The 26,316-nt window shown below is 35.7% G+C and overlaps 1 protein-coding gene across 2 annotated transcripts in view; it reads right to left on the bottom strand.

The window, feature by feature from the left end:
- SARNP (SAP domain containing ribonucleoprotein) overlaps nucleotides 1-26,316 on the bottom strand; it is a 38,606-nt gene that overhangs the window by 8,048 nt on the left and 4,242 nt on the right. For both annotated transcript variants that reach the window (XM_003772164.3, XM_031941223.1), the window contains exons 2-9: nucleotides 22,224-22,323; nucleotides 21,870-21,916; nucleotides 21,522-21,589; nucleotides 19,185-19,236; nucleotides 17,130-17,203; nucleotides 16,686-16,714; nucleotides 15,473-15,498; nucleotides 13,440-13,508 (exon numbers count right to left, since the gene is read on the bottom strand). In XM_003772164.3, coding sequence (XP_003772212.1) covers nucleotides 13,440-13,508; nucleotides 15,473-15,498; nucleotides 16,686-16,714; nucleotides 17,130-17,203; nucleotides 19,185-19,236; nucleotides 21,522-21,589; nucleotides 21,870-21,916; nucleotides 22,224-22,323 — 465 coding nt within the window. The remainder of the gene's footprint in view (nucleotides 1-13,439; nucleotides 13,509-15,472; nucleotides 15,499-16,685; nucleotides 16,715-17,129; nucleotides 17,204-19,184; nucleotides 19,237-21,521; nucleotides 21,590-21,869; nucleotides 21,917-22,223; nucleotides 22,324-26,316) is intronic.

The raw sequence follows: 26,316 nt of genomic DNA, 5'->3' as shown, positions 1-26,316 counted from the left end.
AATCTGGGCTGCTTTCCTTCTGCATATGAAAGTCGCCAATAAATTAATAAATGCTGTAACACAATGGAAAAAGTCAAAACACTTGATTTTGACATGTGGTTTTTCTGTTCACTGCTAAATTGTATGACCCTGGGCAACTCGAACTATCTGGGCTAACTTCATCTGAAAAATTAGGGGACTAAACTAGATTACAACTTCCCAACCCATGGGTCTCAAATTTCAGAGTTATTGCAAGGGTCATCAAGTAGACAGTAAGTACTGTCATTTTAAACTTTATTTCACTCCAAAAAAATATAAAATACAATTCAGGCAAACATATCTTCTAAAGACTTTTTCCAAATAAACATGTTACTATTCTTAAAATACAGATACTTCTTTGACTAATAACCCATTCAAATTCACTGAAAAGCATGACTGAATTCAGAATAGTTTTTGGTCATCATGCATTTTCTCAATGAATACTTATACTGGGAATCATAGCTAATTCAGGCCCTAATCATCTCCCAGCTTAATGCTCTTCTTTTCCAGTTTCTTTCAAACTACAATTCATCTTTCCCATCCTGCCAAAATAATATTACTAAAACATAAACCTAATCATATCATTCCCAAAAACTTTTAGTGGCCTCCCTACTGTTTCTAGTACGAAATAAAAGATTCTCAAGTAGGCAATTAAGAATCTTTAAAATGTGCCTTTTATGTTCAAAATACATGCAAAGATAGCTTTCAACATTCATCCTTGCAAAATTGTGTTCCAAATTTTTCTCTCTTCCACTGCCTCATCCCCTTCCCTTAGACTGCAAGTAATCCAAGATCTTAAACATGTGCAATTCTTCTAAACATATTTCTAGATTTATCATGCTAAAACAAGAAAAATCAGATCAAAAAGGAGAAAAGTGAGAAAGAAAGAAAAAAAAAAAAGCCAACAACAACAACACAAAGTGAAAATACTTTGTTGTGATCAACATTCTATCCCCATAACCCTCTTTTTGGATGCAGATGGCTCTCTTCATCACAAATCTAATGGAACTGGCCTGAATCATCTAATTGTTTAAAAGAGCCAAGTACATAACTACTGATCATCACATAATCTTGTTGTTGCTTTGTACAATGTTCTCTTGGTTCTACTCACATCATTTAGCATCAGTTCATGTAAGTCTCTGCAGGCCTTTCTGAAATCATCCTTCTGATTGTTTCTTATAGAACAATAATATTCCATTACATTCATATATCATAACTTATTTAGCTATTCCCCAACTGATGGGCATTCACTCAGTTTCCAGTTCCTTGCCACTATAAAAGAGTTGCTACAAATATTTTGCACATGTGTGGTTCTTTTCCCTTTAGAATTCGATTTTTGCATATCTTTCCAGTCCATTCCCCTTCATGGATTCTTATGTTATATCCAGAGTGACCTACTTCCTATTTCCCAAATTCAGCATTAGCATTTCCTGCTTCCATTCCTTTACATAGGATGAAGCCCATGTTTAGAATGTACTGCTTCTTTATCAAAAATTTCTTAGAATCTGTGGACCACCTCTTTCATGGACCACCTCTCACAAAACCCCTTCCTGATCTCTCTATTGGTTAATGGTTTATGTTATATGTTGTATGCCTTAGTTTTTTTTTGAAGGCAAAAGCTACTTATGCTGGATTTTTAACACTAGCAAATGCCTTATTGATAATACCCAGTAAATACTTACTAAATGGTTATGAACTGGAACTACTGAACTAGATAATCTAGAATGACAGCTATAAAGAGGGAAATTCAAAAAGACTTCATCAATTTATATCTATGGATATAATCCTAAAGTCCCCATTTTATTTGTCTTAATAATGTATTAACACTTTTTTAACATGAAATACTTCCAGACAAAGTATACTCTCCAGAACTTAATTAAGTAAAACCATTTAATAATATGATTGTAGCTGAGTTAATGTCACTGACCACTTTTTAAAAAACAACTATTATAGAAGGGAAAACTGTCATTTAACTTTGATAATAGAGTACTAACATTGTTTAAAATAGTCCTTAACAGGGAAGTGAGTGATGTACAAACAAAAGGAATAAATTTAAAGAGTGGATGAAAAGAACATTGAATTGGGAGTTAGAAGACCCAGGTAACAGTTCCATCTCTAACACTTACTACTTATATGACTTTTCCCAAGTTGAAATCTCACTAAGCTTCAGTGTTCTCAAAATTGGGACAATAATTTTTGTACTACCTCAAAGGGTTGGGGGGAAGAGGGGAAGCATTTTGTAAATAGCAAAGTATTACTGAACATGAGATGTTATTTATTATTAAGATTCCGATTAATAACAGGTAAGAGATGATAAAGCAAATATATAGTGAAAAATGGCATCCAAATTCTGAGGGGAAAAGCTAGTAGATGGGATGCAAAATCCCCTTGAAAAGTTATGTAGTTGCTTCTGGCTTTCCTCTAACATTTTCCAAACAGAAAGGGAATCATTTAAAAATTCCTCATTACCCAGTCCTAGGGACCAGGGGAACTCATTTCATGGCTACAAAAGTTAAATTGAGGGCTCTGGCAATGGTTTCCATGGTGCACAGAGTGGTCTGGCATTAGTCTCATCTGGGAAATCAGAATTAGATTCTAACTTAAGGGCCGCAGCTGGCTGCTTCTTTTTAAAAGCTGAACAATAGTTGGCTGCAACAATGGCAGCTGGGTACCATTGCTCCTCTAGTCCAACATAACTGTAGCTGTTCCTTTTCTGGACAGAAGTATTAAAAAACTGTCTCTAGCTGGGGCCTGGGTTCCAGTCTTGGCCATTCCTTCTGGAACCTATCCCTAACTGAATCTCAATTGTTTCTGAATTTCAATCTCAAGGAAGATATTTTTCTAGCCTTTTGTCCTCTAACCTAATGACAACAAGAAATATCATTTTAGATTCAATTACATTTACCCTGTCAAAAGAAGTCAGCGGTGGTTCTCACTGGTAGTCATAGAATTACATTTTAGAATGGCAGGGATCTTATGGGATTACATAGTCATACCATCCTCAATTTTAAGGATAAAGAAACTCAAGCCCAGAAAAATAAAATGACTTTTCCAAGATCATGCTGGATTCTTCTCCCACCTTGCTCCTAAAAGCCAAATACAACTTATAAGTGGAATAAAAATCTAGGAAGATCCAGGTCATTGTATGAAAAACACATAGTAAACTAGACAAAACCCAAGAGATGAGAATATGGACTCAGAATTTCCTAAGAATATAAAGGAGAGACTACTTGTTGTGTTTCAAATTAGAAGAACACTCATTTTAACACTTTCAATTTGAAGTAAACCACCCACTGCTCCCAAATTAGTACAAGAAGCCCAGTTAAGTCAATACACCCTCACTTTTTATGTAAGGAAGATACATAACTAGAGATCCTAATATAAGGATCCATCTCTAGTGAAACTATTCTTGGTCTATCAGAAAACTCACTGGAATCTTGAGCAATGTCACTATATTTTTTTCTAGGACCTTCAAAACTTATGTTTATTGATGGTTTTTTATAACTCATTTCACAAGGGTTTACCTTACCACTCCCACTCTACCAAGAAGCCTCTTTTATAACTAAGTACATTTAAGCAAAAACAAATCAACACATGAGCAATGTCTGAAAATATATGGCTCTCTACATCTACAGTATACTCTCTGCTGATGGGAAATGGAAGGGATGCTTCACCATCAGTCTGTCCTCTGAGGCTGCAACTGGTCTAAAAGGAATGATAAAAATTGTAATCAGAGATGACCTACCCTGAATACACACTGACTCCACTGTGTCAAGGAATATTTACATATCTGCAGATTCCAGGGCATACTGGATTTTTCCAGGAGAATGTAGGGAAAAGGGGAAAGAGCAAGTTTTGTATTCACTTTCCTGTACATCACTACCTCATGAAGGATGATGAGATGAAAAGCAGAGCCCAGGGGCTGTTAGGTGACAGGAGATTAATGATGACATGGCCTTGACTTCCCAGAGGTAAAGGTTAAGAAACACTCCAGGGTAACTGGGCTTCCAATTTCATACTCTCAGAATAAATGACATCAACTGACGGTTTTGCTCTCTGAAACACTCCAATGCTTAAACACAAGGCTGTCATCCCCATCCCCCAGTCTCTGAAATTCATCTACATGTGCTTATCCCTTAGTCTCTTCCCTAGTCAGAACAAAGTATATGGGGGGCAGACCATAAACCACCACACCAGAGCCAATAAAAAAAAGGGTGAAATCCAGAAAAGCAATGGATTTTTTCCCAACTTCATTATTAGACACTCTCTTCTAACATTCTCACTCAAACACAGCCATCTTCTTCATCTGAGAGATCAGAATCAACTTTTTGGAATTAAGAAGGTGAGAGTGAATATCAACCAGAATTCAGGACCACCAGGGAATGAATGACTCATCTTACCGGGATATGAAGCTCAAGAATACAGGCAACCCAGAACCCAATATTGTCTCCATCACCTTCCATCTCTATTCTGTCCAAAAAAGTAATTTCCACGACTGAAGGGACAATACAAAGTAGGTAAAAAAAAGAAGGCTTCAAACTTGAGGCACTTCTTACTAAAGATATCCACATCCCTTCTTAACTCCAGCTAGGGAGTTGTTATCTTTAAATGTAAGTTAAGTCAGAGAACAAAACTGTCAAAGAAGCCAACAGAACTAACTACAAGGAATATAATGCTTCACCTAAAATATACTAAAATTAAAGAAGAGATAACAAAAAGTTCAGCTTAAATTATGAGATTAAGGATACTTGAGTATTTATTCATTAGTTCCTGGGATCAAATGTTCTCTAAAAGGCTTAAACAAGTTGCAGATCAACACTAAATTCCAGCATAGAACAAAGAGGGCTACTCTCTGGCTTACCAATCTTTTGCATGGTTACTTTCTGGCTCAACAGGCCATGTCCTGGGAAACTCACACAGACACCACAGATTTTCCTACAAAAGCCCTGGTGGGAGCTATGTAAGTTATACCCAGGCCTCCCATTAAACTTTACACTTCCTACAAACAGGATCTCCCCTGCAGGGATGTGGATGAACAGACAGGAAAAGGATCACAGCTGGCTATGAAGAGCACACCTGTGCTGGAGCTTAAACAGAGCTGGAGAACACTTCACCAGAGTAGTTAGGTGAGGAAATCATCAAAGAATAGAGACCAGAGACTAAGAAAAAATCAGGGCATATAGAGAGAAAGGCATGATCAACTACCTAGATTCAAATTGCACATAATGAATATTTTTCTGAAATTTTGGTAGAAAAAATGTGGGAGGACAAGAGAGTGGGGATTAAAAGCAATTTTCCATATTTTTTAGTTAAGCGTACAACACTGGGCAGAGGGAAAAGGGAGTGATAAGAAGTATAACCTGTAAATCTGTCATCCTTTCTCCTTAGGTTTTTCATTTAAGCTTGCTCTTTTTTTTTTTTTTTTTTTTTTGCATTATACTAAAACATAAAGTACAGCATGTCAAAGGTAATGGCTATTTTTAAAATAACAGTGTTTCCAGAACATATACAAATATTCCAGCTAATGTGTTATGAAGGAAACAAAAAAGAAAGAATTTCTATGAACGATTCTAAAACCCAGGCATCATCCATCTTTTAAAACAACCCCTGTATTGACCTTTCATAGTTCAAACTTCACTGCCTTCATGATTCAATAAACCTTGTTAATTCCAACTTGGTGTCCATTACAAAAACATCCTCACTGCTATTACTTGGTCTCCAATCTGGGAATAGGAAAATGAAACCCAGTTAACCACCATGAAAGGAATATGGGGCTTAGAGGTAGAGGAAAAGGAAATCAAGAGGCATTAACAGCTTCTAGATCCTAACAATGAGATTCCCAAAGGGAATGATTTCATTTGAAATTTTGGGAGGTGTATATCACCAGGCCAAAATCTGACTTCCCAACAAGTCCTCCAAGTATAATTTCAGCTTTTGATTTTCCCTATCTTTAAAAAATGGGAATATTGGTTTTAACAAAAACCATTTTGGCATAAAATTAGTTAAGGTTTTTTTTGGTGACTGTTAATAAAAATACCAAACATTACTTGAGCATTAGACAAGGTAAATATTTTTTTTTAAATAAAGACAAAAAAAGTTAGCACAGTCCCAGGCCACCCACATATAAGACTCCTAGCAATCTTCCCAGATCCAATCTCTTCAACAGGCAGGTTTAAAATTTTTCTTCTAAGTACTCAGACTGCCACCAATTTCTTCTGACGCCACTTAGGTAAGTACCCCAACCCAGAAACTTGCCTGGCAATATGGTTGAAGGTGTTTAAAAAGCAAAATAGACTCAACAGATTCCAGCCACCCGACTCCCTTCCCAGGCTGTGTTTACTCTGGGGCAGGGACCACAGGGGGACCACAGAGAGGAGTAAAACTTGTTTTTTATCAAAGTCATCAGCTCTGACACACTCCAAGAAGGAATGCAGAGCTATGTGTATGGGGGAGGGGGAAGTCTCCTTCCTACCAATTTTCCAATCTCCATTTCTTCAAGTTAGAGAAAAAAGAAAATTAAGGACAAAGCCACACGATCTTAATGATCCTGTCCAACAGTTTAGGAAAGTCTTAGCAATTATTACCACGGCACCGAGGGGAAACAAGGAGCATGATTTCTCATCAGAAACTTGCCAAGTATCCAGTTTGTGGTCAGCTGGATAGACAGAGCTCCAATTATGTGGTAAGAAAGAAAAAAAAATTTCACCTTCTTTCTCCAATTCTTTCTTTTGTCTCCTCTTACACTGCCCCGACTACATTATATGTTCCTAAGCTCTTCTTGTTGTAATTTCTCCCCCCTAACAGAGGCTTAGACAGAATAAAGTTTATAAGCACCCCCCAGTGTCCTAGGTGGGTGAGCAGAGGGGGAAAAAAAAAACTGACTCCCATTTTTTGGTTAAAATTAGAATACATTTTCAAGAGCCCTAAGCAGGAGAGAAAAATTCCATTCTGCCCTTTGCTCTTCCAAATTCCTACAGCCAAGTGGTTCAACAGCAGTTGAATGGCACACATAATGACATCATTGATTGGAACCATAATAGAAAAGAGTGAGTGGAGCGGGTGGGGTGGGTAAAGGGGGAGAGTAGGGAGGGAGAGAGGGAGGTGAAGATGTATTTGTGTTACAGACAAAAGACAAGTTCTGTTCCTCAGCAGGGACAAATGAAGAACCAGATGACGGGATAAACTGAGGTCAGAGAGTTTCCCCTATTGTTTCCTCTTTAAGAAGCTTCATCACTACTTAAACATTTGTTCAGAAAGAGATAAACATCACCAAGTCTTCTCCCTACCTGTCCCCATCCCAGCAATTATCATCATTCATTTTCAGAATATCAAGTATTAGGAAAAGATTAGAAATGATTCACATATTGATTGATTTCTTTTTCCAAGATGCCAAACCTCCACTGAGAAAGACCCGACAAATCTAGGGTGACATCTTAGCTTTGTCCTGAAAGCATTACCACTCCCCAAAACATCATTTCCCTGACCCCAATTTATACACTTCCAGAAATCCCTTGCCCTCTAAACTCCCTTAAGTTTCAAGAGTTTTTTGAGGAGAAAACTAAAGTATTTGAGGGGACAGAATATATTAGGAGGAGATTATTTGGGAGGCTATATACCTCCCATAGAATCTCAAGAACTAGACATTATTCAAGATACTCTAGTTCTTTTTTTCTGTTGTTGCTCATCCCACAAATATCTCACAGAGAATACAGAAAGACATTCAAACAATGTTTTTATTTTAAAAAAAACCTCAGACCCAATAAATAGCTAATTTTCCAATTTAGCTCTGCTTCTGTAGATGATCTTTTTGCATGTAGTCAAGGAGATTGACCTCTAATTTATTTAATCCCTATTTTATTTACTTAAAAAATTAAGGTTATAACTTCAAATTAAATTAAAAATTAAATTAAAGTAAAAGTCTTCAAATTCTTACAAGGCTCTTGTTAATTATATCCTAAGTATTAGCTAAGTACTAATTTACGAAGCTTATTTTGAAGATGGGGACAAATGGTCTTGACCAAGGTGTATTACAGTGTGGCACCACAAAAAGACCATAATTTACTACCTGTGGGTGCTTAGATATGTCATTTAGCCTTTTTGGGCCTCAGTTTTGTCAACTATAAACTGAGAACATTAAACATAATGATTTGTGAGTTCCTTCACAACTCTGATTCAATAGAAAGTCCCAAGAGGAATCTTTGAGGTACTGGACTGAATTGTTGAATTAAAAATAATATTAGGGATCAAATACTTATTGAATCTTTCATGTGCAGAACATTACAAATTTTAAATTTAATTGTCCAATTCCCCATTTCTTCTTATATCTCAATGACCCCACACCTAACAAAGCCCACTCTAAAAAAGAGTAGAAGAGATGACCAGCCCTTTAAGGCTGAATGGAAACCAACATACCAACATACCAACAACAGGCCACAATGGACATGTATGCATGGTTACACTGGTGCCCTCTTGTGCTCAGAAGTGACCCTACGGGAAAGCCAGATTCCTCTCTAGTTCTTTCAAACTCCAAAACAGCAGGATAGGGTACAACATCTTTATTGATCTAAAAGTATCTTTTACAAACTAGCAATAACTTAAGACTTAAAGTTTCCTTAAAGGTACATGAAACCACCATGGCCTCCAGTAGCTATTCCTCATCCACCAAAAGACCTTCTGACTAACCTCACAACAATGATATCACTTAAAAATGTAGGTCCTGCATTGGAAATAAGCACTATATTTGAGTCAAATGATTTTGCAATTACACTTCACCTTATTAGCCCAATCTCTCAACTAGAAAACAGAAATACTAACCATGCCAAAGGGAAATAGCCTAGAGCAGTGGAAACTATAATAGATATGTTTAAAAAAAAAAATAAAATCCAATTCTTAGTTCCGACATTTACTACCTAATTTTAGATAAGTTACTTAAGCTCTCTTAGCCTCAATTCCTCAACTGTAAAATGGAGAGTGGGAAAGTTGATTTCCTTTCTCTTCCAACTCTGAGCCTAGTCGGTCAATAAGCATCTAATAAGTGCTAGGGACACAAAGGGAAAAAAACCAAAACAAAACCGAACAACAAAGAAAAAGACAATCTACCAGCTCCTGTTCTTAAGAGCTCACAGTCTAACAGTCTAATGGGAAAAGACATGAAGCAAACAACTATAAAGAGGATACACATGATAAATTGGGAATAGTCAAAGAAGGAAGGTACTAGCATTAAGAAAAATCAAGGGGCAGCTAGGTGGCACAGTGGATAGAGCAGCAGCCCTGAAGTCAGGAGGACCGGAGTTCAAAATCTAGCCTCAGATACCTAACACTTCCTAGCTGTGTGAACCTGGGCAAGTCACTTAATCTCAATTGCCTCTGCACCAAAAAAAAAAAAAAAATCAAGCAGGCCTTTGGTAGAAGATAGAATTTTAGCTGGGACTTAGGAAAGCCAAGAGGTAGAGATGAGGGGGGAAAGAATTCCAGGTATGGAGGAAGAACCAGTGTAATTGCCTTTTAAAGTTGGTAGACATAGGAGAGTGTCTTACTGGAGGAAAAGGAAGAAGACCAGTGTTACTGAATTACAAAAGAACAAAAAGGAAAAGGCTAGCCTATAAAGGACTTTTAACACCAAAGAAAGATTTTATATTTGATCTTATAAGGGATAAGATGTCAATCATATCATAGGATTTTGTGAGGCTCACATGAGATAAAATACACAAGTAAATGCACTTTGAAACAGTCTAGTACTTGATAAATGTGAAACTACTATTTTTGGGAGGGCTAGTATTATTTTAAATAGGGAAAAAGTCTATAGACAGTTTCTTATCTATCTCTATTCAGACACAAAAGGATAGAAGAATTTTGAACTTAGGAAAAACAACTTTTGGCTTCAGAGGATCCTATCCAAAAACTCATTTGGTGAGGTTGAAAGTATGAAATACTTGGTCAAGATTATTAAGGAACCAAGGAAAATCTCCTGCTAGGGATGAGATACTCCTGTGGTTGGTGTACCTGATTACATTCCTCAGATTTCTCAGTTAAGAAATGAGGATAATGATGATGGGAACCCCTAAGGAGAATAATAACAAACAGACCCTTTCCCCCAAGCTGCCTGAACTTGGTTTTTCAATGCCTGAACTGGATTTCTTATAAGCAGCTCAAGCATCAAGTTTCACCTTTCAAGGTGTGCCTGAGTTTGAAAGAATAAACCAACACAATCAGTTCATTTTCGCTGTCTCAGTAACTCTGTAACTCTAAGCCCAGATTCAGTTTTCACACTATGACCATCACATCTCCTAAGCCACATCCCATATTCTTATTCCCTTTACCCACCTCTCACTGCTCTCAGAAATGACAGTCTCCAATATGCTACACTAGGTATTAAAATGATGGAATCAGTGCTGTGAAGGGTCATTTCCTGAGCATGAAAAAACACACACACTTCCCTTGAAATTCCAGAAAACCTCTTGAGTCAATGATTTGTTAATGTTCACATAGCTATTATATCAAAGATAGCATTTCACTGTTTCTCAGGATTTGTGGGGGAGAGGGAAAGGCAGAGGCAGGTGGAGAAGCCCAGTGGGAAGAATCATATTAGAAAGGCCAATTCCAGAATCTTTATCTCCAGTTCTTGGCCCTTTAATTATCATGTGATTTAAGAAAAGCAGTTAATTTCATTCACAAATAATCCAACGAGTTAGAAGGAAATATATTATAATCCCCTCATGTAAAAATGCCTATAAAAGGGGCAGCTAGGTGGCACAGTGGATAGAGCACCAGCCTTGAAGTCAGAAGGACCTGAGTTCAAATCTAACCTCAAACACTTAACACTTCTTGGCTGTGTGATCCTGGGCAAGTCACTTAGCCCTAAATGCCTCAGCAAAAAAACAACAACCACCCTATAAAAGCCAATGTCATTATTTGCCTTGTTACTTTCTATTATCCTAAACCAACAAGGATTACATTCATAAAGACTTAGGCTAGAAACATGGACTAATGGGTCTTTCTTTAGGGGTAAAAGAGGGGAGAAAATGAGGAGAGAAGAAATATCAGATTTCTCCATGCCTATGAAATACATGACATATATAGTATGCTCAAGGAACTGAAGGAGAAATAAGCAGGTCCACCATGGAAGAGCTGGTCCACAATAAAACAATAATTGGGTTAGTTCAAATTTGCTGTTTATTCATTATCTACTCCAAGGACACTGAAAACACATTTCAACAATTAAAAGTTTACTCATAAATGCTAGCTCCCCTCAGTCCAACCATGGTCCAACAGAACCCACTGAGAACTGTGTTTTATCCAGGGAACTAAGGCCTCAAGTGGGATCAATTAACTCAAAGACTATGAAAAAACTATGTCAAAAACCATGCAATGGGTGGAGGCATGGAATAAGTCTCTACTCAAATTCATCAACAAATTATATTAAGAAGCAAAAAGATCTTAGACTGCCCCATTACTGTAGTCCTATAGGAGAATGATGCCCATGCAGATGTTAAAGGGCAAAACATGACCCAATTTTATATGCTTGAACTCAAGATTCCAATGGGCAGAAATCTAGGATTCTGGGTTCAAGTGTTGATTAACTGATTGTTTCCTAATATTCATCTGCTTGTTAGATAACACACAAACTTCACCAAACCACTAACTTTAGCCTCCTTACATACCACATAAATGGAAGGAAATATGTGGCCTGATAATGTATTACAGCAATACCAAGTTCCAAGCTACTATGAATTTATCAAGTGTCTTCTGTGTGTCAGACATTGTGTTAAGTGTTATCAATTCCTTATTAAACAACTTGGATAGTTAGATATAGAGCAGGAACTTTGCCAACTTTGTGGTTACTTTTATTTCTATTTTATTTATTTATTTATTTGTTTTGGCTGGGGCACTTGGGGTTAAGTGACTTACCCAGGGTCACACAGCTAGGAAGTGTTATGTGTCTGAGGCTAGATTTGAACTCAGGTCCTCCTGAATTCAGGGCTGGTGCTCTATCCACTGCGCCACCTAGCTGCCCTTTGTGGTCACTTTTAAAAGCTTCATTCTCTGACAATGAATTATGATGAGAAAAAAACTCAAATATGTGAGCTTTGGATTTTGTGAAAGAACACAAAAACTATATTTCCACCAGAATTCAGTTATTTAAGTATTTATTGAGGAACTATCTAACAATGATGAGCCTCTGGTCCTCCAAATTCCCCACCAACCTGATGTTTGATGATAGAAAGGAAACAGAAGAGAGTCTAGGTTTTATACCCATTAATCCCTTTAATCTTGTCTGTCCAACAAAATATTAATGGCCCTAGAAACACCTTGCTCTCTTGGTTAATAATTTTCCCAGTCCCAAGTAAACTTCATTCAATTTACATGTCTATGACCTTTTATACCACTCAAGAAAAATCTAATACTTTATACCCTTCCCTATTCTTCAATCAAAAAATAAAAGTTTAATGAGTACCTTTGTCTAGTAATGTGCTGCAGATACATTATAATGGTAGCCCATCTATATTAAACACCACAAATTTAGTTTTAGGGAATATGCACATAAGTCAAATAAGTACAGGTTAGGTATTCAATCTTTCTACCAGTACAGGCATTTTTCATCAAGCAAAATCATATCCATTACTGGTTGCAATCCTTCTCGAGTCAAACCTATTAACAACACATCTGACACTTAGACAGTGGAGCCAAAGATAGTGTTTGACTTGTCTGAAATATTGCACCATGTGAACTTCTTCCCCAAATATCATCAAGCCCAGGAAGTATTTAGTCCTCTTCCTCCTAGAGGAAAACTAATCAGAGATTAAAAGACCATCTGCTATAGATCTCCTTACATTTCTTATCCAAGTGTCCAGTATCAGTTATGAACCGAGAAACTCATCACCTTACAAATTATTCCAATAATCAAATTTTCTTTTATTCACCAAGCAAGAAAGTTTTTTTAAAACATTACAATTATTCTAAAGTTTCTTGTTTGGCAAATTAAGTGACACTAGAAATATCAAAAGAATGGGAGAACACATAATAACCATCTTGCTTTTATTATAAGGAACCCCACATTTGGAGGTACCTTCTACCTAAAGTAAGGCTGTCTCTCTTTAATGTAATTTTCATGGAAAGTAGAATGATACAATTACTTAATTCTATTTAAAAATCTAAAAGAAAAACAGCAACCTAATGGGGAAAGGCCAGCTATACCTGGCAGAAATAACAAGTTCTGACAATCAACAAAACAAAGATGGGAGTTATGAAAACTAAAACCTGATAACTCTTTTTGACAACGTAACAAAATGACAGAGGAGGAATTCAAAAGCATTCACCAGAAGTAAAGAGTAGTTAAATTATTTTTTTAGAAAGGCATCAATTCTTATCCATAAAGCTGCTCTAAAAGTACAGAAATAGTTCTTAGGGCCAAAACATCTTACCTTCTTGGAGACCGAGGAGACATTCAAACCAAATCTTTGAGCCCTTTCCTTTAATTTATCCATGTTTACCTACAAAAACAAGGGAAACAGATAAGTAGATTTTTCAAAATTCAAAGAAGAAAATACTAAAAGAAAGCAGAGTGCCGTGAAAAAACCTACACAAAACATTGAAGATATTATTAGTCCATCAATTTGATATTTCTATGTCTCAAGAACCCTGTGATGAATTTTATCAAGGAAACAATGGCACCAATTTACTCCACTGATCACTGAAATGTGTCTGAAAACATGTTGAAGTTTTGGGTTTATCTTTTGCAAAATGGTCTAAGGTAATAACTTTAAGTGGGACTCACTATCAGGCTTTCCCAAAGATATACTGAAAATGGCAGCTTAAAAAATTTATCCCCCAACCCACCCCATTCTACCTCCCCATCCCCCTGGCCACTTACAATATTCATCATTTCTAATTCAAAATGTCTGACTCAAAATACAATATCTGCATGTAGATATAGAAAATTCAGTTTCCATCTCCTCTTGGCCAAAGTAGAAACAATGCTGCTCTCATTCTTTTTTTCAAAAGGTAAATCCACAGATTATTGATATTAATTTATTTTATCTCCTCTTTCCTTGAAGTTCTGGTAGTAAGAATCCAGCATTACAAAAGTCTCTGGTTAGTTAAGGACTCAACCCATTCTAATCACATCATTGAACAGCATCTCCAAAAGGAAGAGTTCTTAAGGTCAGGTGTAAGGGAGCTCCCCTCCATAATTGCTTCCCATTGCTTATGTTAGCCCAAAAGCATCTGACTGGCCACATTGTGCTACAGGACATCTTATTCCAATTTTCATTACTTTCCAACCCTAATTTTATTGTTTTTAATTTTTCTTCATAATGAAAAGCTATAGCCATAAGCAGAGTTAATAAAGAGATTTTTGGAGGTAGGAATTAAGTTAGATATCAACAAGGTCTAAAGCTATAGCACCAGAGTTAAGAGATAAGTATGTTCTTCACTGGCTCTTCAGGTAATTAATCTTTGCACGCAGAAGAAAATGAATAAAATATAAATGTGACTCAGAAAAAATGTGCTAATTCTCTGCTCCTGATGAAATGGAGACAAGCAGTACAGAGAGAGACTAAGTTTCTCCAACTGACTACCCACTTCTTCTGACATCAGGATTTTCTGAGCTCAAAAAGAATATGAAGAAAAAGTTTAAAAGTCCCTAGATCTAAAAAATAAATATGTAGAGTTAAAATATAGGTTCTGTAAATTGTGGTATATGAATATTATGGAATATTACTGTTCTGTAAGAAATGACCAACAGGATAATTTCAGAAAGGCCTGGAGAGACATACACGAACTGATGCTGAGTGAAATGAGCAGGACCAGGAGATCATTATATACTTCAACAACAATACTATATGATGACCAGTTCTGATGGACCAGGCCATCCTCAGCAACGAGATCAACCAAATCATTTCTAATGGAGCAGTAATGAACTGAACCAGCTATGCCCAGAAAAAGAACTCTGGGAGATGACTAAAAACCATTACATTGAATTCCCAATCCCTATATTTATGCACACCTGCATTTTTGATTTCCTTCACAAGCTAATTGTACAATATTTCAGAGTCTGATTCTTTTTGTACAGCAAAATAACGTTTTGGTCATGTATACTTATTGTGTATCTAATTTATATTTTAATATATTTGACATCTACTGGTCATCCTGCCATCTAGGGGAGGGGGTGGGGGGGTAAGAGGTGAAAAATTGGAACAAGAGGTTTGGCAATTGTTAATGCTGTAAAGTTACCCATGCATATATCCTGTAAATAAAAGGCTATTAAATAAAAAAAAAAAAATATATATATATATATATATAGGTTCTGTTCCTTTTTAAGAAACAGAATAAACCTCCAGAATATAAGCCTTAATGTTGCTATAGTCTATCAATTGCTCCTAACTTTTAAAATCTTATTTTCTAAAGGGGAAAAAAATCTGATTCTACTGGGGGGAAAGGGGAGAAGATTTCTTACCATAGGTTTCGTATCTGATGATAAACCTGAGAAAGCAAAAACAAATCCAATTTACTATTTGAAAAGAGTTTTACATAGTCCTCAAGAGGAAATAGCCAACATATAACATAAAAAGACATTTATTCTTTACTCTCACTAAGACAAGGAGGAACTAGTGATCAAAGTGCAAAATGAAATCAATTTAGACCAAAAAAAGTCAGTATCACTTTCATAGAGCAGACTCATTGTCAATTTAACTAGAATTATTCTCTCTTAAAATGCTGAAAAGGAGGATAGTATATTTATCAATTCTTGATATCGACCTCAAAGGCTAACTTCCCTTAATACCTAATTATGTAGCTACCACCCATGAATTTATCCAAATCAATTTTAACACTTTTTGCTGCTTTTAAAGTTTTTGCTATATATTGAGGTCTTGAGTTACCATAAATTTCCCTTAGAGCTTAGTAAAAGGGACATGTATCATATACAGAAATAGTAAATGAGACTTGGCATTGGATTTAGAAAGCTTCTCAATATCCCAGGTAATTTTAAGACCATAAGCTACAGAAAAAGTGCCAATATGCATTGGCAAAGAGAACTCACTCACTGAGAACTCTCCATACTATGAAACAGGCCTGATTTAAAAAAAAAAAAAAGTTTATCACATATATGAAAAAAATTACCTTTAAAAAATTTTTAATTAATTTGTTTCAAAAGACTGTCTCTCATTCTAGAACCCCAAAGCTTAAAAAGTCTGTGTTTACTTTAATTTTATTCATCTCCTATATTAGGTTTTTCTTTGAAAAGTATCCTAATTTTTAGTCCATCCAAGCAGAATTTCATTACCCTCATTTTAGTTTCCTTTCTTTGGTATTTTTTAGTTTCATCTCTGAGACAAATAAACAAAACTGCATACATCATTCCTAGAGTAGACATTCCATGGTTTTTATATAGATTTTTTTTGTTTGTTTTTTTCCAAATACTCTCCAGAGTACTCTCATTATTTTGTAGGGTTTATTCCCCCCATAATATCATTTTGGCTACTCCCAAGGATGGTAATTATAAGCATAATCTAAGAAGATAAATGAGATGATTTCTCAAGGTCTTCTGTCCAAAAGCTATTCTTTTAATTTGGGGAAACCCAGCCTGAGACTCCAAACAAATCAAAAACCAAAAAAACTCTTGAGAAAAATAAGAGAAAACTCTGACAGTATCCCCTCTGTTTTCTTACCTTTTGCTGAAACTGAAGAAATGCCAAATCTATAGAAAGAGAAACAAAGCTGAATTAAGAAGCTGTTCACACTCGAGGCTCTCTCTTGTTTCTTGTCAAGCTTACATATGGCCCTTTTTGCTTGTGATCTCCAGCTCTGCAATCATTAGCTAATTCTAACAACCCCATGAAAGAGATTTAGCTTCTTCCCTCTCATGCTGAAGAAAAAAAAGTTGCCCACAAAGATAAGCTAACAGAAATCCTTTATAAGAATTAGAACTACCATTCAACAATATTATTTATTGAGCAATGAGGTCATACCTGTTGATGATAGGTTTGAATCCGCAGAAATGCTTAGAAAATGCTCCGCATTTTGTGGAATACAGTCATACCCCAAAGATATGGCCATTCCTGTAGCCATCCTTATAGATGCTCTTTAAATTTTCATAATTAAAAAACACTCACCGAGCTGCACGGGCAGCTTTCTTGCTCTCCAAACTCACAGGTACATTGAATCGCTCAGCTCGTTTCTGCATTCTCTGAAAGATGAGTAAGAGAAGAAAATCCACTGAGCTTTCAACATGGCTTCTTTTGAAAAAGACGTCCAGATTATTAGCTCTTTAGAATATTGAGAACTCCTTATAACAAGATTAATAACAATGCCAACTCCAGGAAAATTACTCAGGCTGTATTCAAGAGCAAAGATTGGATTCCAGAATTTTTTTTCAGAAAAAAAAAAAAAATATATATGGAAATCACAATGAATTCACCACAACCTTGAAAACAAAATTGAGGAGCTGGGGGCGGGGGAGAAAAGCATGCTGAATTTAATCTCTCTCCAACGGAATGTAAACTCTTTGAGAGGAAGAACAGTTTCATTTTTGTTCACTACCTATAACTTAATAAATGCTTCCTGACTAATTTGATTCAGTGCAGAAAAAAGAATAAAGCCAAAGATAAAAGCTACTTCTGGGTGACTCTCTAAAGGAACCAAAAATATGACTTGGGTCCAAAACCAAGAATGGAAAATTTCCTTTCAAGCTGGGTACCTTTAACTTTAAGAATGAACAGTACACTCTGTGTTATCCCAAAAGGGTTTATTAACTCAGTATTCTATGAGTACAAAGAAAAAAGTTCCTAGTGATATCTGGCCTCAAAACTTGAGATGAATATACAATAAGACTTCACAGATACTAGTAATGAACTTTTAAAGAATCTCTTAAACTGCAAACAAAAAGATGCTCATTGTTTGAAGTAATAGTTAAATAAACTGTAGTCCATGAAAGTAATGGAATATATTAGTGTGCTGTAAAAAATGATGGCTATAGAGAAATATGGGAAGACTTATATGAAATGATACAAAATGAATCGAGGAAAACCAGGAAAACAACATACTTAAATACAACAATATATATGAAAAGCAAGTTTAAAGAAATATGGAAAAGCACTTCCCTCTGCTTCTTTTCAGACATGGAAGAATCATGGATGTAGAATATTGTATATAATGACAGATTTTTTTCAATATAAAAGTTTTGCTGAATTTTTTACTTACTTAGAAACCTGTTATAAGGCTTGGCTTTCTGGGAGGGGGAGGAATACAACAGAAAATATAAATAATGTAAAAATTTATTTTTAAAGAAATCCCCTTGGAGTCAACTGACTAATTTGTTACCAACCACTTCTCATGAATTCAGTCCCCTAGCTCTTGGCCTCTAGTACCCTGGGTTAGGGGACACGGGTTTTTTTTTGTTTTTTTTTAGTCAGACAAAAGATCAAAAATGTATGTACAGGTTTTGTGCATTTTTTACAAATACAATTACTGATTCAAACTTGCTACTTTGACACTAGGCAAACCAACAGTTATACAACAGCAGTATCAGAGTTTCTATTGGCCTACTAGTTCACATGTGCTAATTTTATCAGACCAATATTTTTTACAGAAAATCTCAGGCAAATTACATCCCAAAGTAAGATGGGCTACATCTGCCCAAAAGATCATATAATGAGACAGCTGGGTGACACAGTTAATAGGGGACCAGCTCTGGAGGCAGGAGAACCTGAGTTCAAATCTGGCCTCAGATACATGACACTTAATAGCTGTATGATCCTGGAAAAGTCGTTTAACCCCAATTACCTTGTGCATGCGTACAAGCATACACAAATACACACATGCTAGCAAGCACACGATAGCAGGAACTCGCTAAATGTGCACACACACAGATCACTCCTGTGGATTGCTTAGATCTTATGTGGTTGCCATTGAAACCATAATGTTAAAAAACAGAAGACTAGCAGTCCTACAGAAAAATCCAAATATTTTCCCATAAGCTATTAAACAAGAAATGTACAAGAGAAATTGAGAGGCTAGGAAGATATAAAGAAACTATACCATTTCTCAACCTAAAAATAAAGAATGAAAGAAAACACAAATGGAATGAGGGAATATAAAATAAAAGAGCAACAGACACAAAGACTGCTTCCCAAAAAGAGAAACAAGGAGCAACAGAGAAAAATGTCTACCTCAGTCTGTGGTATTTCAGATGTGATTTTCACTACCTTCTTCTCTGCTGCCCTGGAGGGGAAGGAAAAGAAGAAAGAACAAACTTTAAAATCCTGATAATCTATAACTAGACACCATAATTGACACTTCCAATATGGATTTGGGGGGCTGCCACCCACTGAAAAGACAAAATGACATGGCCGACTATAACTAAAATATAATCATTTAAAATCAGAAAAGATCCTTTTTTCAGGAATCTGAAAAGAAACATATATAGCAACACACCAGAGATCATTACCCTTGTTCTAAGAACCTTTCCATTCCTTTTTGATCTAATAACTATTCTCTCAATACTAATAATTGTTTTTGACATCACTGCTCATATGTACACTCCATAGGGTCTGTTTCCCCCACTTCTCAGAGGCTTAAAACTACAGCTGGAACCCTGGAAGTGGGACAAATGACAATGCCAAAGGGAGTTAGGAGGAAGGAGGCGGAGGTCAGTTTGTCTTAGGAAAACATGGCTGAGTCTCTGGTCAAAAGGTTTAAGAGAGAAAACAAAAGCGGGGGGACCAGGGGGGCGGGAGACAAAGTTCGGAAGTACCCAGGATAAATGGAAGGGCATTAACGCTCCACCAAACAACTCCCATAAAACTGTGGGTCATAACCAGCCTCATTAAGGTCCCTTATTTAGAGGCATGGGCGGCTTTTGTTCCAGTCTCCTGGACAGTTTTCCCATTTGATGCCCTGAAAGGTAGTAATGGTTTAATGACATTTTCAGAGGAAGCAATTCTGGAACAGGAACTCGTTCCCCCCCTCCACCCTTTTGTCAGAACACCCTATACTCTTGAGTTAGGCAAGAGGTGCCCCCTGCTGACTATAACTTAGCTCTGCCCTATTTAATTGTGCCCAGTTAATCAAACTAGAAACTGAAGGGCATCTGGGGAGAATCCTAGACCAAAGTTAAGATAAAGGGAGCTCCTTTAAACCGTTCTTACATGGTATCAATCATCCTCTTATAAATTTGGAGATCTTCACACACACACACACACACTCTCTCTCTCACTCTCACTCTGTATCTCTGTCTCTCCCTCCCTCCCCCCACTTCCTCCAGTTTAGGCACATAGAGCTCAGGAGTTTAATGTCTTACTTGAAGTCCAACGTCATTAAAAAAACAGCATCCCCTCCCTCATTTCCATCCCCCTCCACACACATACCACCATCACCACCACTACCTCCAACTCCCTCCTCCCCCAGCTAACAACTTCCTCAACATTCCAATCTTGATGTACAAATCACTTCAGTACTTCATGGTAGAAAGGGAACCCTAGAGAGGGAACTTCCTTCCTCTCTGCTCCAACTCGCCTCTACTCAATTAAATTCAAGCAGTAAAAAGACATCATAATGTTGTCCATTAAACTGTTCCGATAAGAAAATCTCTTCTTTCCATATTCATAAATAAAGCTATATACAATATACAGGTATAATACTCTTTGCACCAGATTAGTCCAGGTAGCTAAGTCCAAAAGAGCTTCAAGCAAACACATATAATCTGAAAATAGGTCTCCAAATTTCCCTTGCCCTAACCTCATAAATTCTAGAAATTAAAATCATCTAATCAAAAAATGACAAAAACCATTCTGTTTGTTCCAGAGGATAAAGGATAGACACTGCAGTTCTCAAACATCATTTCTAGCTACTAAAGTCTTCAATTAACTTAGACTAACAGGAATAACAGAGATAATACAGCTATAAGAAGGAGATTCAATTGAAATTAAAAGATATTAAAGATGCTCTAAATATGATGAAGTCTCCAAAGGGTATTTGGAAAATAAGACACCCTACCCCTTAAAAAAAGTAATAAGTTTGCTAATAAAATTTAGGTAAACTGAGATCCAATTTTTACTCTAGTGCCCTGACCTCCCCGACAAATTAAAAAAAAAAAAAAAAAAAAAGATATAGATCCCCTTTTCTCCTCAAAACCATCTTCCCTTACTCTACATATCCTAACAGAAAATATTTGTGTTCACCTACTGTTGTTCCTCTAACAGAAAAGCAGAGCTTAAAGGCATCATTACAGGCCTAGATATTAGTCACCTGAATAATGAATATCTACTCTGTGACCTAAGAACAAATTGTTTTACTTTTCTATAACCATGAATTTGGAATGAAAACATGGAGTCCATTCAGGAGTGCAAAGCATTACCAGAAAGAAATAATTTAGTGGCCATTCTTCATATATTCTAAACATGCTTTTCTGGAGAAATCCAAAGAGCCATCAAACTCAATCTAATCAAAATTGCCTTAATTCCATAGTCTAATTTTTAAAGAGAGTTGAGCAAGCGATAGATAGTTACACATCAGCAGTTTTCTCTGGAGGCTCTTCCTCTTTGACAGGTATTTCTACTGGCTTTGGTTCTTCTTCCTGAAATCAGCACAAAGTAAATTTGAAACATTCATCAACAAAAAAATTTTCAGAATGCCACAGTGAGTACCCCTGGAACTTTTTCCCCTTACCATATTCTCTCTCATAATTGGACACCAAGTCATCTCTTATGTGCCTTCCAGCTCTGAGAGTATTTTCAGGAAAAGCAACAGCCCTTCCAACAAGTAAAGATTATTCCAAAACAGACTAATAGGAAAATCATGGAACTATGACATGGCACTAACTGGTCACTAAAGAATATCAAACTTTTCCAATTTACCTCTGTTTCATCTCCCAGAACATCTTCTTCATTGGCTTCCTCTTCAGCTACAGAAAATGAAAATGCATATATTAATAGAGAGTAATGCAAGCTTAATCTTTATATATTTAGAGAGAAAAATAAAATTTGAGTATTAGCCTAAGCAAAAATCAGTATGAATGATAAAGATCTCCTGAAACAGAAATCAATGCATTGTAAAACAAATTTTTTAAAAAATCATTTTTGCAATTATCTCTAGTTTTGGATTATCTCCTCTTCCTTGGCAAAAATAACTGATAAAAATATAGCAAATACCTATAGTTTTCTTGGGGGAAAGCATATTTAAGTTACTTTTAAGTCCCAGAAAACACTTACCATGCTCTTCAAGATAAGCCTGGAGTCTATTGATGAGATCTTGTTTAATTCCTTTGGTCTCCAGGCCCCTTGCAAGACATTCCTGCTTCAGCTCAGCAAGCTAGGAAAATATAAGAAATTTCTTAGTCCCAGAGATGCACCAAGTCGATAAAAAGAGAGCTAATCCATTAATGCAGAGTTGAAGAAATTAAGTTAGTTCAATGATTCTGGAAAGCAATTTGGAATTATCCAAGATTCTATTACTGGCCATATAACCAAACGGAGATTAATGATAAAAAGCAAGTTTCCCCGTCCCCCATCTACAGCATTTCTGTAATAGCAAATAAATGGAGATAAAGTAGATACGAATCAATTGAGGAATAGTTAAACAAACCACAGCACATGTATGTAATAAAATATGATTGTACAATTAGAAATGATGAAAATAGAGAAGCACAGTTAGACTTATGTGAAGTGATATAAAGAGAAGCAAGCAGAACCAGGAAAATAATGTATACAATGACAACAGAAATATAAAGAAAAAAAGCAGTAAAAATATAGAAATGAAATGCTGTGAAAAAAACTTAGTCACAAAGAAATAGTAAGGAAAATGTATCTTATGCTTTTTTGGAACGCTGCATAAAATGTCAGACTTTTCTTATATCAGTTAGTTTCACTGAACATTTATTTTTTTCCTTTTTAAGATTCATTACTTGAGATGACTTGCGATACAGAACCATCTGCATCCAGAAAGAAGACTGTGGGGACTGAATGTGGAACACAACATAGTATTTTCACTATTTTTGTTGTTGTTTGCTTGCTTTTTTCCCCCTCTCTCATTTTTTTCCTTTTTGATCTGATTTTTCTTGTGTAGTATAAGTATGGAAATATGTGTAGTAGAATTATACATGCTTAACATGTACTAGATTACTTGCTATCTAGGGGAAGGGTGAGGGGAAGGGAGAGAGGGAGAAAATTTTGGAACACAAGGTTTTGCATATCTTGGCATATATTTTGAAAACAAAAAGCTATTATTATAAAAAAAAAAAAAAAGCTGATTGTAAGGGATAACTCTCTGAGAGGGATACTGTGAGAAATGTAGGTATAAAAAACTAATTGTATCATTTATATAGTTTTACATTTATACATACACACACACACACACACACACACACACACAAAATCATTTCTTTATCTAGGGGATGAGGTGGCCACCCCAGGATAAAGTGTACAAAAAAATGAAAGATAGTCCAACTTCTAACTGTTGTCTTTCAAAGCTAATCCATCTTCCTAATATCTTCAAAAACACTTTTTAAAATAAAACTAAATTCTATTAATATGTTTTATTCTTATAGTTACTTCTAGAAATACCATCTCATCCATTTCCAGAAATGAACTATCCTCACAAAAAAAAATATATAATCACATCTGACAATATGTAAAACACTCTGCTCTGGTATATCTCTAGCCAGACAATGGCATATGTTTCATTATCTATTCTCTAGAACCATTCCTAAGCTCTTTAGTGAGGTTTTCATTTAAATTATCATCATCATTGTGTCTCTTATTCTTCTGATTCTGCCTATTTTAAACAATTCTTCCTAAGTTTTATCTTACATCTTCATATTCCTCAACTCTTGTCATATAATATTATATTATTACCAGAATCTGTTCAGTCATTCCCCAAATAATGGACATCTTGTTTCCAGTTCTTTGCTACCACAAAAAATGCCGCTATGATAACTTCCTATTATATTGGAACTATTTCAGTCTTTGATCTCCTTGGGTTATTATGCCCTGTGGTAGGATTATTTAAAGGGATAGATTCAAAACATTAAAATGACCTCAATAAAGTTACATACATATATATAAAGTTACATACACATATCCCTGTGTGGTATCATAAATCTCTAGTTTCTTCCCTTAAATTTTTGCCCCCCCCCCCAAAAAAAAAGTCAAGTTTTTCTAGAAGTAGTACTTGTGCTGGCAAGTGTATGAAAATAATCATAAAGCAAAAATAAATTTCTTAATTTAAAAACTTCATACATTTTAAAAATGTAAAGCAAACAAAAAAATCTGTTTCTGCATTATCTCTATTGTTCTGGATTATTTGGAGCCATTCTCCTCATCCTTGATTTAAAAAAATAAATAACTGAGCAAATTACAGTGTACTAACTATATAGTTTCCCTGGGGAAAGATATATGTAACCTCAGGCCCTAGAAGACATGAACCTCACTCTTCAATTATGTTTAAGAGTCCATTAATTGAAATCTCTTGCTTAATTCTTTTGGTCTCTTGGAATTAATAAACAGAAATTTCATTCCTTATCTAAGCACACATAATAGACTTCTATGAATAAGTGTGCGAGTGTGGGCGCACTCGAAAACAGGTACATCCTTCATTTCAGTTTATTGATTTTAAGACACTGGCTGTCAGGGCACCAATAAGCATTAAATTAACAAAGTAAATAGTGATTTTATCCTAGGATAAAAATTATGCCCTGCAGTAATCCCATACAGGTAATATTACTCTCCAAAAGTTTCTAGTGCTGTGGCTGACAGGAATAAGAAGTCAGTCAAGATAGATGCATAGAAAGTAAAGTAAGCATATAGAAATTCTGATAAATATGGGAAGAAATTAGGACCAGAACCATGAGAGAAGGTAGGTCAATTCAGCCCCTTCAAAAAGTAAACCAAGCAAACAACAACCAAAAAAATCTGCCAGAATCAAAAAACTTAGTTCTTCTACAATGATCATTTCCTTCATCACTTCCCAATCCTTAATACAATTTTCTACCTCTATTTCTGCTAAGATCTGATTACAATACCCTTTCCATATATCCTACCTAGCAGTCTAGATGAAGTTCAAATCCCCACCCCACCCCTCCTTCATCCTAAGTGATTTGTGCCTTAATTGACCTCTTTCACCAAATTTCTGCATAACTACAGGAAAGGATGTTAATCAGGAACATCTTATTATAATAGTGAATTGTTATTAAGCTTTTCGTGTGTTTTCATTATTCTCTCTCCAACTAGATGTTGAAGTCTTCTATGTGCTACATTATAATATATAGTAGGTACTCAAAAATATTTACTAATGTTATGACTGGGTATGCTAATTTACAGAATAATCTTGCACTTGTTAACATTTAGGTTGGTGTTCAAAATTAATTAAATCATTAGTTCATAGTTGAGATAAATCTTGGAGATTAACTAGTTCAACCTTACACCCAATATAGGAATGTTCTGTGCAAGTCTGAAAAACGATCCATTTCAATCTCTGTTTAAAAACCTTAAGTGGATAAGGAGTTTAGTAGGTTACAAAATATTTTTAAACAGCTTTAATTAAGTTTTTATTTATGCTAAACAGAAACCTGCTGTCATGAAACTTCTCCCTGATCCTAGATCTAGCCACCGGAGCAAGAGAATTGAGTGGGAAGGAAATAGTCTGAACTTAAGTTAATTGATTTTCCTTTATTTTACATATTTCAATTTATGCATTTAAAAATATTATTCTGAGGAATCCACATAGGGTCCTTGACATAAAACCAAAACAATTAAAAAAAAATATATTGTTTAAGAGCGATTAAAAAAACAAACACCTTAAGAACCCCTTTAATATTTAAAGGGCCACTACTCAAAAGATAAATGACTATGAGTATACCCACACAAAGGCTACAAACATGTTTCAGAAGAAAAGCAAATGATCAACCAAGATGAAAAACTGCTCTAAGTCAATCAGTATATGAGAAAAATACAAATTAAAACTCTAAAGTTTCACCTTACATCTACAGAAACAGTAAACAGCTTTGGAAAGACTAGCACACTGTTGGTGGTACTGTGAAGTAGTCTAACCATCCTAAATATCAAAATATATACCAATGTGTTCATATACTACGCTGCTATCAGACAAATACCACCAAGGGAATCAGTGAGAAAAAGAATTTAAGTATAAGTGGCAGTATAGGGAAGCAGCTAAGTGGTCTTGTAGACAGACTTACATGAAGACTGGAGCTGGAATACTGACTTGGGTATTTATTGGCTACATGACATGGGACTGTAATAGCACCTACCCCACAGAGCTGCTGTAAGCCTCAAATATCATATATATATA

The sequence above is a fragment of the Sarcophilus harrisii genome, chromosome 5 (genome assembly GCF_902635505.1).
Source record: "Sarcophilus harrisii chromosome 5, mSarHar1.11, whole genome shotgun sequence".
Classification (NCBI taxonomy): domain Eukaryota; kingdom Metazoa; phylum Chordata; class Mammalia; order Dasyuromorphia; family Dasyuridae; genus Sarcophilus; species Sarcophilus harrisii.
Note: the sequence above shows the minus strand (reverse complement) of the source record. Positions and strands in the feature narration are given on the sequence as shown.